The 15,590-nt window shown below is 44.7% G+C and overlaps 1 protein-coding gene across 1 annotated transcript in view; it reads right to left on the bottom strand.

Moving 5' to 3' along the window:
* SHPRH (SNF2 histone linker PHD RING helicase) overlaps positions 1-15,590 on the bottom strand; it is a 1,474,452-nt gene that overhangs the window by 632,380 nt on the left and 826,482 nt on the right. Inside the window, exon 20 of the mRNA XM_069606718.1 lies at positions 1,766-1,828. Within this exon, the coding sequence (XP_069462819.1) occupies positions 1,766-1,828 (63 nt within the window). The remainder of the gene's footprint in view (positions 1-1,765; positions 1,829-15,590) is intronic.

Raw genomic sequence — 15,590 nt, 5'->3', positions numbered from 1 at the left:
ACGGCCACCCGCGAATCTCCTCTGCCCGCGCTTCTGGACTCATGCGGAAGCCAGGCGCAGACCCCTGGCTGGAAGAGCCGTGAGGTGCCGCAGGTGTTCGCGCCCAGATCAACACAGTTGGAGGAATGATATGTGAAGGCGCCAGGAAGGGAGTAGGAGGCTCTGGTGCGGTGGATCTTGGGCAGCGGTGTGGCGCTGTATGCTGGGACGCCTCCTGCACCCGCTGGGCCCACCTGGGAGGGATAATGATGCAGGGCGTTGTGGTCCCGGTAGCAGGCTCACTCGTCGGGGGGCTGGGTAGCCTGCGGCAGTGCAAACGAGCGAGTTAGAGTCATTTGGTGGCTTTGGCTGCATTAGATTGCCTGCTCCTCCCCCTGATGGCTGTTCTTTGTGCCTTGGGGTAGCGTCCGCCATCTTGTCGCCAAGTGGGTCCCGTAGGAGAAGACAGTCCGAATCATGTCGAATCGGCGTCGGAGCGGGGGCCCTCTCGAGCGGTCGCTGCAGCAGTATTTCCCCAACATTATGCTTCAATTTCGGGTCTGAACAGGGTTTGGAAACGGCACTATCGTTTTGCAGCACAATGGTCCAGGCAGGAGCTTCTAGGAAGGCAGGCCGATCGCGGTAGCTCCGAGCCTTGCCCCTAATTGGCACCCTTTTTTAAGCAGATGTGAAAGGAAGAATAACATTGTCTCCTTGCCATGTCAACAAAGCATGCTTTATAACTGCACAGTTTTGTAGCACAAGATACTAATAGCGTGTCTCCTCCCTGTCCACCTTTAGATCACAAGCACCACCTAGGGTGAGTTACTTGTAGTAGGCCACAGTTTAGTTCTTCCATGAGGGATAGGGATCTAGGAAGACATAATTAAAGAAAAGCGATTCCCCTTTTGAAGTGTTTTGAATGATCTTTACTGAGATACCACACGCAGATACGGTGTGTATTAGTGATTGACATCTTGGAATTGCAGTCCTGGCAAAGCTTGAACTCAGACACCTTGGGAGCAGACATATCGATGAAATCGATTGAATATAATGTTGTTTGTCGAATTTGGAATTCCTCTCCCGAGACTCGTTCCGAACAACAGCGTACTCGGCATGCAGAAAAAAAGGAAATGAGGTACGATGACGTGGGATATGTGGCACTGTCGAGTCAAGAGATGATCGACTGTCGAGTCACACTATGCCCCCTGTAAAAAATGTTTCTGAGCAGTTTACGATCGATAAGGGATCTGATGAGGTATCTGCAGGAGAATTCAATCCATTGAATGTGGTCTTAGCATTTTGGTTACTAAGAGACATATATCCTTGCAGTATTGAGTGGTAGAGGCAGGCAGTCACATAAGCATGCAGTGAGTAACTATGGCAGGGAATATTTTGAGCTTCGCTGGAAAAAAAACATATAGGGAAAGTAAATGAGTAAATACATGTATCTGACAGATATTCAACAAGAGAAAAGAAGTGGGCACGAAGAGAGACCTAGGAAGGTTCCCTGTGATAATGATGTGGGCACTGAGCTGTGGAAGCACCAGGACATAGATAATTATGTGTTAGGAACATAAGACGAGTGTCATGAAAGGTCAAAGTGGGGACCAAAAGCAGCATAGTTATCTAGGGTAATTTGAGGTCAACAGTATCAAAGGCAGCAGATAGGTCAAAAGAGGACAGATTATTGGAAATTATGGTTTAACAGGTTTGATATTTATATTGTAGTACAATGGACAAAAGCAGTCACTGAGGTGAATTAATGAAAATGGTGTACACTTACGTGTGAGAGAACAACTTTGACTCGTATTCCGTAAAAAGCTCATCACTCTTACAGAAGATGCAGCTGTAATAGAAGAACAAAACATATAACCCTATTTAGAACCAGTAACTCAAATCTAGCAAATCTCGCTCTGCTTCTCTTAAGAGTGACCAGAAAGATGAGCAACACTTAGTCGATAGCAGATTATATTGCTCATCTTCCTTCTAAACATTTTTTTACTGATTAGACAAGCGGTAGGTTGATGGTGTGAGGGTAACTTTCAAACCTAGGCAAACAGTTCCACTTTAAACATTCATTGGCTCAACTAGTAGAAGCTATGGTTGAGCAATTAAGACAAACTCTGGGGCATGAAGTGGGGATGAAGCCAGAGACAGCAGGAATGTGAGATAACACAGCATTGCCTTAAATAAAGTGACATCCACAAAGAGGCATAATGAAAATATACTATATATCTCATTAAAAGTAAGTAAAGTGTTGATGGGAGTTGCATTTAAGCATTTCTGTTGAGAAAGTCTCTATGTGCAATTTACCTTTTGACCCTACTTGTTAGGGTCAATCAATGAGTCACACAGTTAGCCAGGACCTTAGAGTACCCAGTTTGACAGGTCCAAAGACTGGGGTATTCAGTCTATCATAGGAAAAACAGCAAATGAGATGGATGGGCTCCTTATTGGCTCAGCAGAAGTCTGGCCCTGTTGCTGCAGAGTCCTCTGTGATACGTTTAGCAACCAATGTAGTATATACAGGCAAACATATAGATCTAATTTGTTCCAGGTCCGCCTGGGAGTTTCAAAAGGCACATTGAGTTGTGGGAACCTCGTGCTTCGATATCTTCAGCAAACTGAGCTCACTTGATAATGCTTCGGTCGTCGCACAGTGAGAGGTCAACAGCAGCAGTTCCATTGGTTGGAGTGAGGCCAGTGCAGCTGAAAAGGAATTGAACCAAGAACAGCTTTGAACCACTGTTGAACCTGGTGTGCTGAAGAGAAGAACTACGAAACCTGGGGAAGCTGTCTTGTTATTTTGAAATGCAGCTCGGGTGTTAGAAGGCGCAGAGGGTGGAGAGTCACAGACGTCCTTTCAGGTTCTTCTGGGTTATAGATTACTCTGTAGTTTGGATAGCAACCGCAGACCTCTGCGGATTGCGGGTGCTTTCAGTGTTTGATGCTTCTGACTCATTGTGTCAGACCCATGTAGGTAATGGGGAGCAAGAGATTCTTGTGGGCTTGTGACTTGGCTATGGTCACTGGATAGGGGAAGGGCTAGATGATTCCTTGTTCCATCTATTCAGTAGAAGTACAGTTTCTACAGATACCGGGCAAAGCTCTGGATTTATTAATTTATAGAGCGCTTTTGCAAAAGCACTATACATGAATAAAACTGCACAAAATCATGAAAAAGCAAGGCAAAATAAAGGGAAGCAATTACAATTGCAAAGAAAGTTGATGAGCTTTAAGAGTAGAATGGCAAATAGAGTGGGAGAAGAATGAATAGAAAGGGGGAAGGAGTTCCAGTGCTTTGGACCCAACAAGGAAAAGGAGCACAAACAAAATTGGCACATGGTGGTATAGGACAGTTTGATTTCCAAACGGCTCTTAAAATAACACATTTTCAGCTGGGCATGTGTTGTGCTTTAAGTATAGGTTCAAGAAGGTATGGTCTCTCATACGTGGATTAAGAATTATAACTCAGAAACCATTGATAAACAGTTAGTTGCTGGTTCTGGCAAGTGTAATAGTCTTTCTCCAAGGCGGGCAGTAGCCATGATCATATAGGGCAACATCTGTATATCGCTGACTCGCCCGCAGGATTAATGTCTGGCAGCTGGATGCTTTAACGATTCACATAAGGTTTCACTCTAGGAGGCACATTAAGGCTATTCCCCACATTAATCATATGAAGGCTGCCATCAACCAGTGGAACCAGTAAGGCAGTGCCGCTCACAAAACCAGGGTGCCGGCACTGAGGGACTTAAGAAATTTCATAGGGCACAAGCAGTATTTGGGTCTATGATGAGGACTCATCAGTGAAAGTCAGGCAAATCAGACAGAAAAGAACCAGAAAATGCCCAGGGTCTCGAAGTAGAATGGAAATGTCAGTCACAGTACTTCAGTTTGATGTATCCAGAAATCTTTAAACAATCATATGCGGGATAGGTGAAGCTCCATCACAGCATCATGGGAGCCAGATGTGATGTAGCTGGCATATGTATATATGGATGACCATGTGTCTGCATACAACATCAGAATAACCCAATTTCCTAAGCTCTGGAAGACAAAAGGAACAGAAGAAATGGTAGCTGGCTGGAACAGCAAGAAAAATCAAAACGAACAATAGAGAGGACTAGCAATATAGTCATTAAATTCACGAATGCCCACAGGAATGGTGCGATAAAGCCTACACTTAATGTTCAGAGGACCCACACAAAGATGGACACAATATATGTAGCCAGAATCTTGTGCTAAACAAAGACAGTACAGATAGCAATGGTGGAAAACAACTTTAAATAAAACAATTGTTGAGCTTCCCAATAAGCATGCCAAAAAAAGCACTACATACTGAAATCCACTCTGAATAAATTGCATACACTCTGACACTAAGACCGACACAATACTGGGTTCGGCTGTGGGCATCAGTGTACCCGGGAAAATTTAGGGATGGTATCTAAGACCTATTAAATCAGGAGGGAGAACGATTGCTGCTGCCCTGGTGCAACACATCAGGCCATTGTTGAACACTTTGGGCTTGGAAGATAATTGGGAGAAGGCCACAGCACAGCCATTAATGGCAATATGAAATTAGAAATTAAGATGGCCCACGTTGTACGCAGAGAGGAACAAGTGTCAACAGATATCATGGTCCCTAGACAGTCGGCAGCATACTGAGCAATCAAGAAGGTATTTGGGCAAGAGAAATACCTAGATCTGATTACCCCACATTTTGAACGCTCACTCCATGTAAGATTCAACTTAGGCGCTCGACCCCCCGCAAATATATTGTATACATCAAAGTTAAATGATTAAAACATGTGTCCAGTGTGTGCAGAGAACAGGGAAAACATAGAACATTTACTGTTTCTGTGGATAGGTGCAAGCACCTAAGAACCGCTCCTTTAAAACCTCTGCTGATAAAATCTGGTATCTGACACATAGCGGACGGAGGCATTAAGTGAAATTAAATGAACTTATCATATATGCAGCATACAAGGACATACACAGAGCACAGTTGATCTGGAAGAAAGTACTTGCAATGGAACATTGTTAATTGCAGAAGATCATATTTAGTCATTTATATGAATAACCCAGAGGCTTCTAGGCGCAATGCATTTATATTAAACTTAAGATGATGAGCAACTGTATGCAGTATAGAACCAATTATTTGAAACCAAACTCGGAACTGTGTTTCTAACATGAATTGTGTACTTCTGCAGTTAGAGAACATGGATTGTTGAAAGAAATTGTTCTTAGTGACAATAACGTCCAAACACAGCACCTAAAGGAAAAGAATCAGAATTAAAACAGTGTATAAACTTAGCCAACATGCAGAGACCTGTGGTGAACCATAAGAGGTAGTCAGACTAGAGATTAACATTTCAAGTGTTTTAAAAAATAAATAAAGTGAAAATGGCTAGTTGTCCCTATTGCTATGAGGGAAATTCCCTGCCAAAAAACAAAACTAAAGATGCTCATCAATAGCCCAAATCAAAACAGTCCTCAGTCTGAAACCTAACCTCTGTCTGGCCCTAACACTTTTTAGAAATACTCAATATAACAATTAGCCAGAACAGTAGCCTTTCCACTCACACTTCTTCTGGCCCAAGCTACTTGGGTTATTCCAAAGTACTGTTCATCTGTCTAACGTGGGTTTTCCATAGTTTAGCAAAGAAACATTTCAGTCTTCTCTTCAGGTTCCTTATGACCAGTTTTAAGTCTTTACACAACTCGAATGGTTCCAGTTCCTTAAAAAGGGGAAATGACTCCCTTGGACATTACCCGTCAAATTGTTATTGATTTAGGATTGAGTAATGGAACCCTCCAGGTTCCCTGTTTTCCAGGTGTTATTTTATTTTTCAGGGCTCCTCAAACCCTCCTGGCCCTCTCATTTGCTCCACTTAGCAGGGTCTCTCTTGGGAGTCTGCCTGTGTCTTACAATCTGGTTTCTCTGGCTCAACTAACATTTTTGGCTTCTCCAGCTTAGCTCTCTTTCATTAAGCCCCTTATGCTTTCGGGTCTGCTTAATTCAGGGACGTAACCGTCCACAGCGTTAATTTCTCAGGAGCACTCCCTTCCCTTTTACTGCCAGGCTCAGCAGTCGCTTCACTTCACGCACAGAGACCAGGGGTTTTATTTCCCCATTGCAGCCTGGTCTCATCATCGTGTGATGAATCCTACGGATCCCTCACCAAATCCCTGCCTAAAGTCTCCTCCAGGTGGCCAGGGAAAGGCAGATGCTTCCTGATCCTGACCTGTAGGGTGAGGGGGTGCTCTGCGGGAGGATCTCTTGGCAGGAGAAAAGGCTCAGGTTGGTGAGAGGAATACATGGGCTGAGACACAGTATTTATATTCTGCCAAGGTAGTATTAGAAATGCCAAAATACCTAAAAACATGTTGCGAAGCTCCTAAATGTGTATAAAATCAACCAAAGCCCATGTTGTATAAAGGTGAATAAAACCCAATCTGAAAGAGCTAAGTATTTTCCTAACTCAAAAGAAGGTAATGAACAGAAGTTTGTAAATAATAATTACCAAGCGTTTAATGCACCTCTTTCCGCTTTTCAAACTAAACCGTTAAATGAATGATATAATATTCCTTCAAAGAATGTTATAGAAAATAGAAAGCCGGTCAGCAAAGCCCAAAAGGTTAGAAAAACTAACTTTGTTGCCAGGGACTTCAAGTTCCATTATTCCCTCAGTACTGGGAAGAGGAAGAAGAATACAGAGGAACACTACTGTGGGAGTGATCTCTTAATTGGTGTAAATGACATACATCTGAAGGGGATTGGGAGGCTTTAAAAGCTCTCTCAGGCGCAGGCATTAGACAGAGAAAGAGGAGGAGATGGAGAAGTAGAACTGTGGAAGAGGAAGAAACAACACAAGCTGTGGTTGCAGCCGAGAGGGAAGCATGAGGCGAGAGAAGACGCCGGGACCACGAAATCAGCAAAAGCTGTGGAGGGTCCGGAGAGAGTCTTTGCCTGTGACTCTCCCAATTGCAGAGGTTGCACAGCGGGGAAGCATGAAGACGAGACGCTTGCCCGATGATATTTTTTTGTGCAGAGTTTGTGCAGTGGGAAGCAGCAGCATTGAGGGAAGTGTTCCCTCTTGTAAGGATCAAGGTGGCTGTGTTGCACCTGATCCTCTCCGGAGCAGAGAAGGCTCCAATCGTCAGTGGCGTAAGCAGAGGAAGACCAGAGGAGGCTGTTCCCCTGAACATGAGAAGTCACAAGCCTTGAAGACCTCCGGACATGAGCAGAGTGTAGACGAAGGAATTACCCAGTGAGTTCACAGCTTGCGAGTGACTCCGGAGAGCTCAAACACTGCCAGAGTGTTCACAGCAGGCCTGTTCACTCGCGGGTGAGTGAAAGCGATGATAGAAGTGATTTTGATTACAGAACTATATGAACCCAACAAAAGTTGTCTGTTAAAAGCAAGTAACTGCATAAATAAGCGCATGCAGGTGTGGAAAGCCCAAAAACCCCACAGTAAAGCTAGAATTGTTCCAAAAGCTTACAAGTAATACCCAAGCCAAGAGTTTATAACAAACCAGTGTAACAACCAGTACTCGAGGCAAGAGGGGAATATTAAGAGGTTTAATGACTATAGAGCTTACTGCATATGTGCAACAAAATACAAATCTACAAGTGATAACAACCTACATTGCCAGAGCCAAGGTAGAAGAAAAAAGACTATATTGGGATTAGAATTGGGTTGTTGGTACAGAGGGGAAACAAAGGTGGCAAACACGCTGCCCTTCTGGAGTAGATTATCCAGAGGGAGAGGAGCATAGCTGCCAAAAAGTCTTAAAGAGCACTAATCTGATTTCTTGTTTCCCCCACAAGATGTTTAAAGTGTGATGCTGAAGAAGTATTAGTAAGTTGTTGTTATGCTAAATTGGAAGTTACCACTGAACCACTTTTTTGTTCTTGCTGTTGAAGAAGTAGACGGGCAGGCGAATAAACCTGTAGGGCAAGGGGCATTGGCCAAAAATTAGCCTGGCAAAGCCAGGTACTAGAGGATGCAAGTGCTGAACTGTGGTTCTAACATTAACAACTCATTAATTTGTGCCTTGTGAAAAATTGTTGAAGAAAACATATAATTCTTCCTGAAGTCAAGCTTGAAGTCAATCATCCTGATAAAGACATTTGTTGTTACTACGAAGGTGAACCTAGTTCTTACTCCAGGAGGAGCGGGAATAGTTTATTTCTTTTAGAATCCCAGAAGCTGTGACATTATCCTGACAAAGACATTTGTTGTTGCTTATGGGAAGAAAACCAATCTGAGCCATTTCTTATTCCAGGAGGAGCGGGAACTTATAATTTCTGGAGATACTTTATTGAAGCCGTGGAACCTTATACACAACCTTGAAACTGTATTGTAACTGTTTTAAAAACGGATTTCCTTGTTTTCTTTGAACTGTGAAGAAAACACTGGTTCAAATCTGGGGAAGGGAAATTCACCCAGGCTCTGAGAAGGGACATTGAATATACTTTGAATCAAATTATATGCTATATTGTTGAAATTAATTGCCATATATTTCCTTATTGTTTATTTATTAAGTGTGAGGATCAAATATCCTTTTGTTAGAGTGTTCCCTTTAGTTTACTTTAGGCAGGGAAACCTCATCAGGGTAGGGATAGTGAGGCGTTTATACAACCTTTTTATTTAATAAATGGCTAAAGTTGAAAGCTCTTAACAATGTTGTACCGCTCACCTTTCTGATACCTCACAATCGCTTAACGGGTCCCAGGCCCACCAAGACTGCTGTGGGGTCGCGCCACCAGGAGAGACAGTCTCTCTCCCGATTCCGTCTCTGGTTCAGCATTGTCGACCTTCACAATGCCAGCCTTCCGGCATCTCCCTCTCATTCTGCACTCTCTCCACCCTACCACTGGCTCCGTCCTTCCAGGACGTTCTCAAGTAGGATGCATAGGATTCCTCTCGGTCCGTTCCAGCTTCCCTGCCTCTTTATGCTCGCCCAGTGTTCCCACAGGGCGTGTTGATCTCCATCAGCTGTTGACTGCAGGAGGATACCAGTATTGCCTTCAGCCAAATATCTGGGAATAATTTTAGTATGTTGGGTATGCCAATCCACAGCAATAAAAGTATTTCCCATATAGGGAGATACAATGGTCTTTGTAGGGAGTTCCTGGTAGGAATGGGAGTCCTTGTCCCTTAGAGGGGAGTCACTCCCAGTGAGGTCCCACTTTCCCAGACGCCTAGGAAGGGTCTTGCTTAGAAGGCTCACCTCCCTGGCCTCAATGGGGGTGCGCTCCCTCCTGAGAAGAAGGGACAAATTACCCAGATTCATCACAGTCCTTGCGATCAAAAATGTATGTCGGCACATTTGATTTTACTTATAAAGTATTTGCATTTGCTGGGATGTTGTTGTACCAACGGAATCATCAACACTTTGTTTCTAGCAGCAGGGAAGGCAACATTTATTATTTTCCCTTAGTCATTAGGGTAGCTGTCTTGACTGAATTTGAGGGTGCAATTATTGGAACATAACATAATTTTAGGAATGACCAATACTCATATGCAGTGTTTTACACACTTGTAATAGTTGTCAAGAGAGATCCATATAATTTTATTGCATAAATGTTTTATTTATTTTGTACTTTTATGGCTGATGGCCGAAACAAAGGAATTTGATGAATAGTAGAATTGCCATGAAGAGAGTACAACATAAGTCACAAATAAATCAAGGAATCTGAGAAACCAAGATGATATCCATGAGAAAGAACATTCAAGAAGGTCAGTGATTTGTTCTTGCAATTGCATGCTCCCTCCCCTACATTGTTCATACAGTACCATAATGCAGAATGTGGGCATAAGACCACTAGCAACCGTATACCCTGAATGCAGAGACTACTAAGTGGCAGCTTGACAGATGCCCAGAAGTGAACACCTACTCACCCACTGCAAGACAGAAGTAGAAATGTGCATGGACCCAATGTTTTCAGGGAACACCCAAGCTCCTGAGGAGGCTAAAAGAAGGGTGCAGAAAACCCTAATTCCTGGACTGAGAATCAAGGAGAAAATACCCATACAAACAGGTTGCAGGCTTCTTTTAACCCGAGACTATAAGCTTATTGGTAATTGTGTTAACTTGCCAGGAGAGACCTAGCCCCAGACTTAATGAACATCTCAAGACCTATTTGTTAAATGCTTTAAATTCAAAGAGAGATAGCTTTTCAGTCTTCTGAATGCACTCCCCCCACATCCTGGAGAATACCCATCCTGACAATTTAAATTTAGTATAGACCCCATCAGTTCATTATTTTGGTCCCAACCTTTACTAAACATATTCCCTTGCCTGGACACTTGACAAAGTGTACACGTTTACAGATGACCCTTCGGTCTGTGACACACTATTACCTAGATATAAAGATAGGGACTAGAAATATGGTCAACAAAAAAACTAGCATACCACAGACATAGGAGCCTGTTTGTTGCTTCCACCCACACAGCTCCATGGATGTGTTCTGGTCAGTGGTACCAGCAGAGCAGTGCCACAGGAAGGAGCTCGAATATCATTACTGCCTGAATTGAAGAGGAACTTTAAAGGTATAGTTTAGTTTGCATGAATTATTAGGTGCAAAAAAGTATAGACTACAAATTGATATCTTTTTTTAGAGTTAAAACACAATGTTACTTATAAAATAATGCCATTTGGAATTTAAATTACTTTTTAAATGCTCTAAAAAAATATATTATTCCCAATTTAAAAAATAGGGATTAAAATACATCCACTTGGTGCCCCCGTACAATGGCGCCTGTGCAGGTTAGTAAATGTTAAAAAACTGTACTTGATTCACAAATGTCTTCACAATGCTGCCCCAGCATACATCTCCAATAAGATTCAGCTCTATGACCCCTCTCGAATATTAAGATTAGGTGGCACTTCTGTGCTTGCCAGTCCTAGGCTTAACTGCTCCTGTTGAGTGGCAGACAATGTTGCTTCTTGAGGCCACAATAATTGAATAAAGTCTTTACTTTCACTATGCACTGATAACTCCATTTGACCAACTATATCTTGCTAGCACATTCACAACCTCCCGTCCCATTATTCAGTTTGGGATTACCTCTGAAATACAGGCCCTCAAAACAAACATGCAACTTGTACTACATTGTTTGTGCAAATTACAGATACCTACCCTTCTCCTACCCTAAAAATGAACAAATTACTTACCTCTCAGTAATGTTTTCCTAATGGATGCTCCTCCAATGGATTCCTCATCTATGATAATCCAAACCATAGCGCAGCTGCTCTTCGGACACTTGTCTGCCGCCAGGGCGCGCAGGGTGGCTCCGTGTCAGCTTCATCCGACATCTCTACATGCCCCACACCAGACATAGGTAAGGGCCAATATATCTCAAGGGGCTGCACACTTGGACCTCCGTTCCACCCTTTTTCCCTTTCACTCTGAAGGGAAGGGGCCGCAGAAGCAATGGTGTACTAGCTATCCCCAAGAGGGGCAGTTAGTGAGGGCAGGGTTCCGGGATGTCATTTCACCAAAATGCCAGGAGTAGCGGAAGTGACATCACACACCTGATGACATCACATGAAGTGATGTCATATGCCCTTTGACCTTGCTGCCATCACATGACATGTAACCCTGTTGTCAGTACCTAAATGGGCTGACAGGTATAAAAACACACATGCTTACATTTCATGAAATGCCAAACCGGTACTAAAGCAGACCTAAGTCTTTTTTACATACCAACCACATTTTAAGAAAGAAGCAGCATTAATATGCCATGGAGGGGGTCATATTATGAGAAGGGTAGATAGAGTAGAACAAACACAAGCCAGGGGCACTGCCATTCATATGCTAATTTAGCCTCATTTGGCAATGTATTGCAAAATTATAGCAATTATTGCTGCACATGTCAGGTCTGGTAATCATATGCCAAGTGAAGCTCTTAATTGCAGACATCTCCAATTTACTCTCCTTTGCCAAATTAGCACATTCTAATCATGTCTTTCCCAGTGATTTTAATGTCCCAGAGTCACAGACTAACAACCACACCCGAAGCAAGCTATTTGTACCGACCGCTACCATGGACTTTAAGCAAATTGTGCGCTCCCTCATGCACAACAAAGGCAAAACCGTAGATTTATTCTTCACATCACCCCCTTTATCACTTGTGCAGACCCTATCCCACTTGACTGGTCTGCCCATGCCGCCATCCCATTATCGGTCACCCACTCGACTACAGCTCACAAAGGTCAGACTAAATGCCCCATTTCAAAGCTGCTCATTCAAAACCTTCCCAGTCAATGAACTAGAAGCAAACTTTGCAGTCTTCCCCACCACAGGGAATACCTTGGGCCTCATGGAATTATTCAGCAACCCTGCTATGAAACTAGCGGACACTCATGCTCACCTAAAATCCAGTGCTTTTTAACAATAAATAAATACAAATAAAATAAAGCTCCACATTCCCCAGTGCTGCCATAATACAGAGTGGCTATTGTAGCTTTTGAGGATACTGCGCACCAACCCATGTCTGTTATAGCATTACAGCCTACCTACTGCAAGTCAGTCGCAAAACAGCCAGTCACTTGGCATTGCAAAGTGAATTGCCAAGTGACTGGCTGTTCGGCTGCACGCTGCTGTGCTGTATTGCTCAGGACATCGGATCCCGGACTCTGTTTTTTGCGAGTGACTTCACTAGTCGCCAAGGAGAAGTGGCGCACATTCGAAACTTGGACACTTGTGCTGGTGGGTTAAGGTCTAGGGCTGTGTTCTCTAAACAGTGTTTGTTTTTGTCCATGGTGTTTGTGTAAGCACAAGAGGTACTTTATAGGTACTCACGTCTGCTTTCCTCTCATTTTCTTTTGCTTCAGAGAGGAACCACCCACCTGATCCGCCAACCGCCACGCCCCCGACTACCTCACAAACTGTGACCAACTCCTTCAAATATTGCATGCACGCGCATTGCACAGTGAATTGCCAAGTGACTGGCTGTTGGGCTGTTAAGGTGGTGGGAGGTGGCAAGTAAAATTCAGCATTGTGCGGTTATTATAGACCTGTATTTAATCTAATAATCTAGTGGGCGGCTTCCGTTTATCTCAAGTGTACAAAATGGTGGGAAGCTTAAAGAGTGGGAAGTCCTTGCATGAAGCTAATCCTCGTGAAATGCTAAATTCCACTGCTCCAATTATACCACACGACTCGTTTGGTAATATATCGAACCCACTCCAGCATATATGATCCCGCCTTTAATGAGCGAGGTAGAAACACATACTATACCATACAGCCAACAATCAATGGCGATCGAACCCAATTACAGTATTGCTCGATTTATAAGTCAAACACTGGTGAGGAAACTCGAGTCGAGAAAAGTGTTAACTGATCCTGACAAAATGTTGGTACATATTGACAAAGCAAAAATAGTTTTTAACTGTTGCCCGCGATAATGGGGTTTCCTGCAAGAGTACAATGGCAGGGGAAAATGTAAGCTCTGATGTATCCATTCTGGCGCCTACTCTACTTGAAGACTGGGAAAAACGCTATCGTATAGCATTAAATGCAAGCTCCCCTATTGTCTTTCTCCCCTCTGAAATCGAACATATTTCATTACATAACTTGCAAGATAAGGAGGAAAAGACAGGCGCAGCAGCTCATTTTAAACCTTGAGCGGGTTTGTCGTCTACGAGCTCTCCAACAAATATACCTAACGCAGTTGATGGTAGCGATGAAGGAACAAGTTACTTAACTGTAACTGTTGTTCTCCAGCATGGGTCTGGCATGGATTCACATGCTCATGAATATTCCCCGTCGTCAGGCTGGGAATCCTCGGTAAAGAAAAAATCAGTATCAGTTTTGTTTCTGACCTGTCTTTATACTAGTAACCAATCACTGGTCTCTCGGTGATACTGCCCCCAGCCAATGACTGCCCTCTAACTAAGGCCCTCCTGTGGCAGCCATCTTCAGATTTGGTAGCACATAAAGTGGCAGTAGGACCAAGTGAAGAGCCGCAGGGTGGCAGGGGGGAGGGTTCGCATGTGACTCCATGCCAGACCCATGCTGGAGAATAACAGTTACAGGTAAGTAACTTGTTCCTTCTCCAGCATGGGGTCTGGCATCGATTCACATGCTCATGAATATAAGAATGCATATCAGTACACACATGCACAACCACGGGAGGTGGCAAGGCTCAACATTAAGCAATACATCAACTCAACATTAAGCATCTCTTACCTCCTCACCAGGCTCACCTTAAGCGAACAGGTTGCGCAGCACTGCCTGGCCGACTCTGGACTCCTCCCTGGAATCCCGGTCGACGCAGTAGAATCTCGTGAAGGTGTGCGTCGACCTCCACGTAGCAGCCCTGCAGATGTCGAGCAGAGGGACACCAGACAGGAACGCCGTGGTATCAGCGATCGCTCTGGTTGAATAAGCTCTCGGACGGCCGGGCAACGGTCAGTTCGCCAACCGGTGACAGTGCATGATGCAGCCGGAGAGCCATCTGGAAATGGAAGCCTTCGAGAGGGCCTTCCCTTGGTTCACAGGTCCAAAGTTCACAAACAGCTGTGATGTCATCCGAAAACTCTTCGTCCTGGGCCTCCTTGGACAGGGCTGGGGATCTGGTGCCTCCCTGCTTCTGGATGTTAAACATCGTCGTGGTGTTGTCAGTGAAGATCCTCACCACCTTGCCCTTGAGGGACGGAAGGAACGACCTGAAGTCCCAGAACACGGCTCAGAGCTCCAGGACGTTGATGTGTAGCGACCTCTCCTCCGGTAGCCAAAGGCCTCTTGCGTGGAGATCTCCGGAGTGAGCCCCCCATCCCTCCAGGGAGGCGCCCATCGTCACCGTCTCCTGATGGGCTTGGTCTGAAAGTCCATACCCGCCGTCAGATGCGCGTGGGTGCACCACCACCGGGTCGCTTGTCAAAAGGTCTCGTTGAGTGCGATCCTGTCGTCGAAGTTGCCGTTGCTTGCATCCAACGGGCGTCGAGGAACTCCTCCAGTGCTCATATCTGTAGTCTGCAAAGGCGCACAAGGTAAATGCAGGAGGACATCATGCCGAGCAGGGACTTGACAGACCTCACCTTGGCCACGTCCATGGTCGACAGCCGTTGCACCTTGCCTAGGATGGACTTAGTCTTTTCCTCCGACAGAGATGCTAGTCGCGCCACTGTGTCGAGCTTGGCTCCCAGGAACAGGGCGACTTGCGACGGTACCAGGTGGGATTTTGTGAAGTTGATCGAAAATCCCAGATCCGTGAGCAGTTGGATGGTCTTCCTTGTGTATTCGACGAGTTCCCTTGATTCTGCCCGGATGAGTCAGTCGTCCAGGTAAGGGTAGACGTGGATCCCCTGTAGACGCAGCCGCGCCACCACCGGTGCTAGGCACTTGGTAAAAAACCCTGTGCGCCGACTTCAGTCCAAAGGAAAGGGCCTTGAACTGGTAGCGCCGTCCTTGGACTACGAATCGCAGAAACTTTCGATGTTTTTTCAAAATGGGGATGTGAAAGTAGGCGTCCTCCAAGTCCAGTGACGATGGGAAGTCGCCTTCCTCCAGTTGTCCCAGCACGTGCTGGAGGGTGACCATCCGGAACTTCTGGGACCTGATGTACTTGTTTAGAGGACGAAGGTCC

Source organism: Ambystoma mexicanum, chromosome 4p (assembly GCF_040938575.1).
Source record: "Ambystoma mexicanum isolate Mex_15411 chromosome 4p, UKY_AmexF1_1, whole genome shotgun sequence".
Taxonomy (NCBI): Eukaryota; Metazoa; Chordata; class Amphibia; order Caudata; family Ambystomatidae; genus Ambystoma; species Ambystoma mexicanum.
This window is presented reverse-complemented; position numbering and strand designations above follow the sequence as displayed.